Here is a 10,955-nt window from a genome sequence, read left to right as displayed (position 1 = left end):
TATGGCCGGGAGAGCCTTCCTGCGCAAACAAATCCCCCGTGATTATCTCCTCAGTGTGGTGTATCTGTCGCTAGTTAAGCTGTACTTTTCACTTCATCATTAGTCATATTCTTTCTGTGGCCTTTACATACATTAAAGGGAAAAATGGCTTTTCTGGCTCCTCTTCTATTTTTTTGGATAATGATTGCCCTTTCCTAGTTAGTGTGTTGCTGATGCTGGCTTCTTTTTCTGTATGGACGTGCCAAAAGCGTCTGTGTGCGTGATGGACAGATAGCACTATTATTCCATGCTTTACATGATTTTTCTCCACTTACAATTCATGTCTATCGTGCTTTGATAATTGTCTAGGTCTGACAACATTTAAGATCAAAATTTTTGTTGTGCTCCATTCTATTTCAGTGCTGTAATGGGACATTGTAGTAATTTGCACTAAACCCCAGCCAGTGTGTGTTGACGGGAGGTCCGTGAAAAGTGTAAAATTCTTAGGAAATGTAGTATGATCTGTTTCTTGAGCTTAAAATATTTTCTATTCCTCTTCAGGCTATTTAGCTAATGTAAGAAAATACCAGAGATTTTGCAATTAAAAAAATATTTCTGCTTATCAGTACCTATAGTTGTCTGCTGTGCTGCTCGGAGACTGTAAACAGCCTGATGATTCCTTGGATTTTTTTCTTTTCCTTTTCTTTCCCCAATTTCGTCCTCCATAGTAGCACTAGTATAAAGCTGCTATGTCGATATAATGCAATTTTTGTGTGTTTCATTTTTAGCTGCTGAACACTTTCGTACAACTAGAGTATCAGCTGGATAGCAGTAAAACCAAATTCTCCTCTCTCCATTGTATATAATAGAAAGATAGTTCTGGGCAGGAAGCAAACTGGGAATAACCTTACTTGTTTGTAAAGTGAACAGAATCAGTGCCAGCTCTTCCTGGGTACGTTTTCCCAATTTATACACTTCCACAGTTTCTCAAACATTGAGGTTTTTTGGAACAGGTAGATCTGTATTAGGTCAGGACACTGGTCCTACCATAGCCTGTATCTGTGTGTATCTGTGAAGAAACACAGAATTAGACATAAATATCATTTTAACATCTGATCATTTAAGCTGATTTATGTCTGTAAATGTAGGGGTTTAATTCAGATAATGCCGGATATGCTTATTACATTTCTGTTCTTAATTCATATTATGAATAAATCTCTGCGATTTTTTTTTTTTTTTTAAATGTGAAAAAAATGTTCCCGTCAGTTTTGAATTTGCCACCCTCAGATTCATTCTGTTTGCTCTGGCTTATGTAAGAAGATGATGATGATTACAAGTCCTCAGTCTCCTTTGTATTTGGATTTTTGTTTTTTTTGTATTGTATGCTTCTGTGAGGTATTCTCTAATACAAATAAGTTCTTTATCTTCACTTTCTTTGGTAATTATTTTCTGTTGTTTTTTTCTTAATCTCCTAAGGAGGAATAAATGACTGAAAAGGAATCCAACCATTCCTATGCTAAACAAACACGTCACATAATCTTTTCCATAATTTGATCAAACTCCATTTGAAAGACAGCTGGGGTTAGGGTTCTTTGTTGCTCTTTTCCTGTTGAGACAGATTTACTAGGACGGGGATGTATAGTATTGCAGGTGAAGGCAGGCCACTGACTTACAGGATATATTGAAATGAAATTATGTATCTCTCCCCTCTGTTTAATTTTTGTCATTTCTTCCTTGTCTTCTCTCATCACTGATATACATTGAGGTCTCCTTTTAGCAGCAATGCTGCTAAACTGTTTTTTCCTGAGTTGATACTGTTCTCCAAGACCGTGGTGAGGTGGATGAGAAGTTCTCCCTGATGTGCATTACTCTGAGTTTATCAGCATTACATTTCATCCTGTTCCGTTCTGCTGTTATCGCTGGATCTGGTTAAGCCTGTCAGTCTCCTCTACCCCTAAATACTGTATTTTCCCGTAAATGCGATGGAATGCCATCATTCAGCATCTTTCCCAGATCTCTACTGAAGCTGTAAAACCAGTCTGCATTTTAATACAGCATAAGTAGAAATTGCTGATACCTGTGAGAAGTGGCCTGGGGTTCTTTTGTGCCTTGCTTACTTCTTTTCTTTTCGTAGGCGGGACTTCTAATTAAAAGCTTTTGGCACTTTAACGAAAGCTTGTCTCTCCAAGCTACTGTATCAGTGTATTTGAGGAGATTGAATGGACTCATGAGATTTGGGTTTTTTTTCAGCGAGGACACCATTTAGACAGCATATTAACATGACGGCTTTTCCTTCTGCTCTGAACGGAGCCTCTCCGTTATCTGTAGGAACTCCATCCATTTAATAGCAGGGCCGCTGCCTTTATCCCCACAAAACAATTCTCCTCTTCATCCCAACTAACCACAATGTCTTCTCACACTTTGCTCCACTGGTCTCCATCTGCTCCTGTAACTTTAGGCCACCGAGCCCCTGACATCCAACCCCAAGTCCCCTCTGGGGCAGTTCCCCGTGGCTGTGCCAGCCCGCCGCGGCTGCTGCCTGCCCGCCACCCCTGCGCCTGGCTGCCTGCCGCCTCCCATCTAGAGCCTGACACGATCTAGGATTTGCAGGTAAGACAACTACATGCAATTCAGGAAACGCCTGGGAATGAAGAGTTGATTAGCTTCAGTTGGGGTTTTTTGCTGTACGATTCCTCTGGTTTTGAGTTGAAAAGCAAGCCGGAGAAGAATGTACAAACAGCATCACCTGATAAAGCCTCTAGAAGAGTCGAGGTTGCAGCAACGCTAGGGAATTTCTCTTATATTCTCAGCCTCGCCAATTCTTTTTCTGGAATTCATTGCAAATGACATTTGCTTTAGGTTTCTGACCCGCTTCGGAAGTATTCCCAGTAGTTTTGGAGAGCCGTCTCCCCAGACAACTAGGAAACTTATGTTTTGTTCTTCCTTTTTCTTGTTACGCTTTTTCTTGGCCTTTTTTTGAGCTCATCAGGCATCGGGGAAAGTTACATAAATGTCCCCAGGAAACTGATGATAGGCTGGAGTTAAACCGGGAAGATGGATTTGAGCTTTCAAAATCATATATAGGGTTACTTAATTAGTGTTTATTTGCTGAGTCCTCTGGGTATTGTTTTGATTTTGTTTTTTAAACTGGAATTTTACTGTATACATTTGCATCAAGAGCAATTTGATACTGGGGAAATGACAACTTGCTGAGGAAATCTGTGTTTGACGCAACTACAATTCATATTCTATTTTCCATTGCAATCTGTGGATGTGCCAATATCATCCCCGAAATATAAGCAGGAACCACTCTTATAATGGCATTTGACCATGAGGCCATGAGTCGTCTTCAGGAAGAAACCTGGACACAAACCTTTTCTTCAGGGGCAGGGGGAGAAGTAACATTAAGACATTTCAACTGGTATAAACAAACTAGCTTGCAAAGTTAGGAGATCTACAACTTCATAGTTTTCTAATGTAATACAATGCCTGTAGGAAATTCTGGTCTCATCAGTAAGTGGAAAATCTTTTTAAATTACAAACTTGACTATTTTTGTTAAACAAATTTGATATCCTACATCCTCTCTGCAAGTAGAACGTTGAGTTACAATTTCAGGCAGCACGTGTGTCTAAGACAGCTAGGGAACGTCGCTCGTGTTTGCTGTGGGAAGCACGGCACTTCGCGGCTGCCACTCATCTCTGGGAGTAGAGGTGTCGAGGGCGTAAGGACTGCTATTTTTGTCTGTATCAAATGCAAAGATAAAACATCTGTGTTAAAAAACAAAGAAACAAACAAACAAAAAACCCAAACAAACAAACAAACAAACAAAAAACCAAAAAAAACAAACAAAGAACCAGAAAACCCCCCAAAATCGATCACTATCAGACTGAGGTTTGTTAGGCTTTTGTAGAGATCTTACCAGAGAGAAGTCCTGTAGTTAAATTTTACGCAACCAGTGTCGGTAGTGATGAAGAGGAGGAATTGAACGTGTCCAGTTTTAGCAGAAACAATAAACATCAGTGACATTCTATGTGAAACTTCCATATTCATAAAAATGAAGCAAGGGAGCGCATCATTAACTGCTTGAACCTTGGGGTAATGTAATGGTTTCCAATACTGACAAGAGCACGTGCACCACTTAACAATATTGACAGTCGGTAGTTCAAATGGAAGTTTGGACTCTCTTTTTAAGCTTAATTGTTCTCAGAATTTTTCCTCAAATTTCTCAGGTTTATTTTCACTTTAATATTGTTTTCTCAGTCAAAAATTTCTATCCTGCTTCACAAGTAGCAAGAAGATTTTTAAAAATAAGATCTAGTAGCTGAATTGAAGTGTTTGTTTCCAACCTGTTAATTATTTTGGTAGAATTTAAAAGCTGAATCCCCCTTGCAATTGAATATTTTGAAAGCAAAACGTGACGCTGATGGCACGTCTGAAGCTGCTCATCAAGCACATCACTTGTTCCCTGTAGCTGCTAGTGGCAAGCAACTTGTGTTTGGGGGTTTTTTTACACAATAAGCACCAAATTTAAAGTTACGAGACACTGGGTTTAGTGCAGTTTTAATAAAAAACATGCTATTTAAAAAAGCAGTAGCGATGTAATGCAGTAGACATACTGCAAAGAAATACAGGTTAAGAAGGATGTGCCACATCTTCCTAAAAAAGCTTGCATTAAAAATTGAATACATATAATTAAATTTTTGTGTGAGATATTAATAAAAATTATTAATCACGTGGATATTTTGGGTTTATGGTATCCTGTAGAATACCATAGTTTTCTGAAGCCCAATTCCAGTGTGTTACCAGACACTTTTTGACATACGTAAAATTTGGCGTTAGGGACGCTTGACACGCCTCATGTTATTCTACAATATGCCTGATAGGGAATTCCTTTCCTGCTTTTACCATTAGTTGTCACCTTCATCAGTTGGTGCTATAAATACTTGGTACTATATTTTTTTACACTGTTTTGAATTCTTTTCCTTCTGTGTTATGCTTAAGACCTTAAGGAAAATACGAGGGTTTATTTTGCAACTTGTGCTAGACATCTGCTAATGTTTCCTACACCAATCGTTTCACCATTTTTAAGTTTCCTGAGGGCTCTTCTGAATTTTGTCATTTAATGGTCTTCTAAATCAATACTAACCTCCAGTAGTCAATCTTTCTCACACATTGCTAACGGCTTGTTTGGGGGTCTAATTGTGATTTTCAGATGAATTCGTCTTTTCTCCATTTTCTCAGAGCGTTGGCCTCATCCACCGGTTGGACAAATGCTTTCTGGAGCCAAGCTAGTAATCGGTATTTAAGAACCCTTCATCCCTTCGTTGTTCAGGGCATATCGATTGATAAAGAAAGGCATCTATACCAAGCTCTCCTGTGGGTATACCAACGTCCATGAAGCAGTTGGGTATCAGTTAGTGCTAGGGCCGCGGTCAGGGCAAAGGAGAAGACGCCTGCAAAGCAACTGCTCACGCAGTTCCCAATGGGACATTGGTGAGTAAAAGGAGAATTTTAGTCTAGCCTACCTTATACCCACAAGATACATTCACACCTGCATGAAAGGAGTGGGAAAAGGCATTTTGAGCTGTGTGGAGCGTTTCAGAGCAGGGGGAGCAGTTGTGTCAGTATTGGTGGAGCTTCGTGTTTGGTGCTGGGAGGTGTCACTGGTACCACTGCTCCTGCTTTCCCTTCCCCTCCGTCTGGAGCCTGGTTTGATATTTGCTCTTTCAGGGAGTTATTGTTGGTGTGGTGGTACTAGATGTTGCCCTGTGGGCTCTGAATGTGGTAATAACTATCTGTGAAACATCTCTTTCTCCAGTCTGTAGTAAACGGGCTATTCCACGGCCAAAAAGAAGAGATCCTTTTATTTGAGAGATCCAGGTATTTTTGTTAAATATCTAGCTGGATAACTGCTGTAAGAATAGAAAATGATCTCTTTTAACACAACCAGTTCCATAGCATTTGAGACACACTTGAGTCTTACAGAAAAAAGCTGCTTTGGAAATGCGTTGGCTCGTGCTGCTGCCTGCGTTGGGCAGCCCGTAGGAGTGAGTGGCAGCCTGGGAGGATGCTCGTGCAAACTGCTCCGGCCGTGGGCATGCCCTGTGGCCCAGACAGCGTGCTCGGATCAGTTAACTTAATCAAACACTTTGTTACAGCATGGACAAAACGAATATAGGAAACTGATTTAATGTACTGGAGGCATTACTGGATGCCAGAACCCGGCCAATGGGTGGGCTTGCACAAATGCTTGGACTGTTCATGGGAAGATGTGAGCACAGGTAGTATTTTTAAACCAAACACTTTTCCTTCTCTGCTAAATTGTACTGCAATATTTTACCATACTAAAGGAACCCTGGAGATTTTCTTTCTTTTCTATCTAAAGTTGTCACAGGAATGGAAAAACCGCAAACCCAAGTACAGCTTTTCTGAAACTTAGTAAGTTGGGCAAGTTTGTTCTGGAAGGAAAGCAGATCCTTTTCTTCCTCTCCTTTCTTTCCTCTAGTGACGTATTTAATATGCCAAAACATCTTGTAATAATTAGTTAATTGCAAGAGGAAGAAATTTGAAGATATTTTTACAATAAATTTCAAGATTTTTCTCGCTGCCACCAAGATTAGTGGTCAACGCTGATGGCTGCATTGGTATAGTAGTTATAATAATGAATTTTGCCCGATAATTTTGGGTTTGTGCAAACAGCTAGCAAAATTTTAACCTAAAACATATTAGACCTCTATACAACTAAACCCTGAATCTTCATTTAAATTTCCTTTTTCAGGAATTAATCTGTGGATTAATGTAACGTCTTCCATATGGCATGCTAATGAAAGGAGCAGTCTGTAAATTCTTGTAGTAGAAGTGGAATTGTTCTTTGCCGTCAGTTAGCCTCTCTTAATAGGTGTAGACATAATATCAAACAAAGGATTAATAAATAAGTAAAAAGAAATAAACCCCTAAAAAGCAGAACATTGTTTTCTTGTTGATTAGTAGAAGAATGTGTGTGCTTCTGCAGTATTAGAGATGTTCAAACTAGAAACTTTCTAAGCTCTCCCTCCCTCTCTCAAATTATGACAGTACATTTTTCAGAATACAAGGCCATTTTATACAGATTATATTTTACAGTAATACAATATCAATCGTGCTGTAATCTGTGATAGCACGCACGATGCAATCTACGATGTCTTTGGTTGAAAGAGATTTTGAGAAAAGCGAACTCCCTTGCCCTACAGAGCATCGTCAGTTGGGCCGTTCATAGCGAAGAGCTTTGCCTGGTTACCTGGATTAGTGTTTGTATGGCTAATGGGGTGAAACTGGAAGGGTGCCAACTTAGACTGGTTATCAGAAAAAATGTTCCAGTAGCACTATCTGCCTGGCAGAGTTTTCAAAGCTGAACAATGACACCAAAAATTTCCGTCATGTTTTGGGTTTAGTGCAGAGCAGAAACCTCCCAAACTTTTCAGATGCTTACAGAAATAATCAACTTCTGAACTCCGTGACAAATGTGGTTTGTGTATAAATTTAACTGTGAAAACATTTGAGTGGCTTCAAAATTAGAGGGATGGCAAGCACATTGGACACAGTAAAACATCACTTGGAATGATTAGCATAGTGGGTACACAGCCAACAATATGTTCCTCAACCCAGCAGATGTGAAGAAATACCTTAAGGAGAGGAAAAAATCAAAACAGATAACAGAAGAAGTGTGGAAAACTTGCTATATTAATCCTATTAAAACCAGATTTTGAGCATGCTTGTGTAGCCGTGTATTTTCGTGGAATGGGGTCACCAAGGAGCCGGGGAGGTTTTGCTGTTGGAGGGCTGAGAAAGGAGCCGGAGGTGGGCTTCAGCCTGGCCGTGGCTGTGGGTGCTCAGGGTGGTCGGGGTGCCGCAGCGCTGCCTAATCGGGATGGTGTTTTCTGTCAGTTCTGAGAATTTACCTGATCGCTTCTAACTCAAATACGATAGCGCTCATTTCCGTCTGAAGGTTCCGTTGGATGGCGTGTAGCGCTGAGCCGCTCGCAGTGGTGGGAGCTCGCTGCCGGTGACGGCAGTGCCGGTCGGTAACGCGTGACCTTGCGTGGCGAATGTGCAAACTGTTATGAAGATTTACAAATCCTCTCTTTTCAGACTCCTGCTGAACAGGCCAAAGCTAGATTACAGCTGGTTCTTGAGGCAGCTGGTAAGTGTTGCTATTATAAGTAAAATTATAGTCTTCAAAAATGTATTTAACTTTTGTAATATCAGAAAAATGAGACCTATCAAGACAGTAATTTCATCCTTTTCTGTTTGGCAAATGCTAAATCCCTTTCTCCATAGCTCACTTCAATTTCTGGTTAAGATGAAACTGGTGTGCATCATCCTTGGCACTTAGTAAATCCCTTTAAGGAGATAAAAATAAGTAATTTTTGTTTGCTGTTGGAGAACCAGCACTCAGACTTCATGTGTTTGTCCTCTTGCTACTGCTACTGAGACTTTATTCTGTGCTCTCAAAAATTTTGTTTTGTTTCTTTATTTTTTAGCACGGAACTGAATTAGTGCATGTATATATTTATGTTTGTTTATTTGAAGTGGTAGCAGAAATATGTAGCAGCTTTCCAAAAGGCTCAGATCAAGAGGCTGATGTACATACTTTTTTTCTACGGAGAGAAACATTCCTATTTAGTCTAGCACAAGTAAGAAGGAAGGCAAGATGCATATCTTGGCAACTATTTTTAATTATGGAACCTTCAATTTAAATAAAAATTGGCGTAATCCTGTAGTTTTATGCCAGGTTTAAGACTTTAAAGAAATTGTTGTCCTATTGTACCAAAGATGAGAATATCATTCCTTTTATCCTGCCTTTTTCGCAAATGTTGTATCAAAGTCCACGTTACAGCTCAGCGATGAGGTTGATCCCAAATGGAGAGGAGTTCCACTTTGATTTATTTTTACTAATCCAATAGTGTTGAGTACACAGCTTTGGCATGCACTTCTCGGGTTTTTCCCCCGTGGAAGTTGCTGTGGTTTTGACCCGTGGTGTAGCTTAGACCGAGGTCGGTTTTGCTCCTCGCGGGTCGCACGCCCTCGCGGTGGCATGGTGTGGCAGGACGCCCCGCTCTGCGCTGGGTTTGGTGCAGAGGTTTTTGTCCTCTCTTCGCCCAGGCTCCAAATGGTTGTTTGGTGGAAGAGCTGCCCGGGTTTTGATGCACTTATACTATGATTGTGAAAGCATAACTCAAGAACCTTATGCTATAGTAGGATTGTGGTAATTATAATAAATTTATAAATTAATAATGATCTTTTTGTATCACGTACTGGATGTTCTTTAGGTTCTTGCATTTGTCTTCAGATTATTAAAATAATGATATCTGGCTCTCAAGTGGTAGTCTATGTTAAGGTTTGTAATCCTAATTAATTTCTGTATCTTATTTTAGTTTTTCCATTAAAACTTTTGTCAGTTTGTCTTGCAAAAAGGAAGCTTTCAGTATTTCCTATGCATTGTAAGAAATACATATTTGTCTTTAGTTAAGCTTTCATCTCTCACATATGTAGTTTTAACTTATAAACAGCAGTTTCCAAGAAATACCATGTTTTATTTTTTCCCCTAATGGAAACCTGTTTTAAGGAATACCCATCTTCTCACATTGCTGATTTTTTTTTTTTCCCCAAAATGCATCTAGCCTTTTGTATTGTATAGCTTCGAATGCATTCATTGTTCTCCATACCTTTTAATAAATCTTTGAAGCATATAATTATAAAATAGATGTGACACCACTGACCTAAAAAAGCACAATTGGTATATACTACTCACTGCTATCACACCTCATTTTTTTAATTTAACACCTGGGCAATGTATACAAGATACCTATGGGTTGTATATCACCATGACCTGGGGCCCAAAAATTTCCAAAACCATATAAAAGGTCTATGATGTTCTTAAATTTAAATATTCACATTTGAAGTCTGAAACTTAGATTGATGCTGCAAGCTGTTCATAAATAACTCGAGAGAGTTAATCTGTTTGTTTCTCTTTATCATCCAAAATACAGAAAGACATTCTTTCCTGGCTTTATTTAAGTGTTGGGAAGCTCAGGCATTTATGAGATCATCCCCTCACCTTCTTCCCCCAATCCTGTATTCAAGCAATTAAACTGAATTTTTATTGAATTGGTGCAAGAGGAGTGTTGGAAATGTTAATAATGTTGTTTCAATATATTTTTGTGTATTTACTGATGGCAAAATGAGTGCTTTTCTCACCTTTAAGTTTAAAAATGTAAGAAGAAACCTTTGTTTAACCGTTACTGAGCAGCTTTTCAAGGAGTTCCCAATCAACAGGTTAATTGTTGTTGCTGTTGTAGCATGCTGCTGCATGATTTAATTAAATACAGTGTAAATCTAAATCTGTACGTTAGTAATGATGAACAAAGCTGCTTTGTTTGTGTATGTAGTGCTCGATACAGGATTCATCGTAAACTTGTGATTTAAATTGCAGAATATCTGGCTGTACACGTTGTAGGAATATCTGGCTGTACACGTTATAGGAATTGCTCCAATCCCACCGAGTGGGGAAAAAAACATGTGCTTTATTCCAAATGTATCATCTACATTTTAATGGTTGTTAATGACACTGTACTCCTCTACGGTTTGGACAAACAAGACAGTCTTACCTTCTGCAACGGCTTAAAGTTACTAATAAGTGTTGGAGAGGCGTTTGGGAAGGTCACAGAATCACAGAACCATTAAGGTTGGAAAAGACCTGTCAGATCATCAAGTCCAACCACCACCCCAACCCCCCCATGCCCACTAAACCATGTCCCGCAGTGCCACGGCCACATGGTCCTTGAACACCTCCAGTGATGGTGACACCACCACCTCCGTGGGCAGCCTCTTCCAGTGCTTCACCACTCTCTCAGGAAAGACATTTTTCCTAATATCCAGCCTAAGGACCTTTTAAGGTCTCTTCGTTGTTCATCTCTTTCGACATGCTATTACGTTG

General features: G+C 39.6%; 1 protein-coding gene across 1 annotated transcript in view; it reads left to right on the top strand.

The window, feature by feature from the left end:
- RSRC1 (arginine and serine rich coiled-coil 1) overlaps positions 1–10,955 on the top strand; it is a 181,346-nt gene that overhangs the window by 88,686 nt on the left and 81,705 nt on the right. The window contains exon 6 of the mRNA XM_059822879.1: positions 8,108–8,159. Coding sequence (XP_059678862.1) covers positions 8,108–8,159 — 52 coding nt within the window. The remainder of the gene's footprint in view (positions 1–8,107; positions 8,160–10,955) is intronic.

Source organism: Gavia stellata, chromosome 11, assembly GCF_030936135.1.
Source record: "Gavia stellata isolate bGavSte3 chromosome 11, bGavSte3.hap2, whole genome shotgun sequence".
NCBI lineage: Eukaryota > Metazoa > Chordata > Aves > Gaviiformes > Gaviidae > Gavia > Gavia stellata.
Note: the sequence above shows the minus strand (reverse complement) of the source record. Positions and strands in the feature narration are given on the sequence as shown.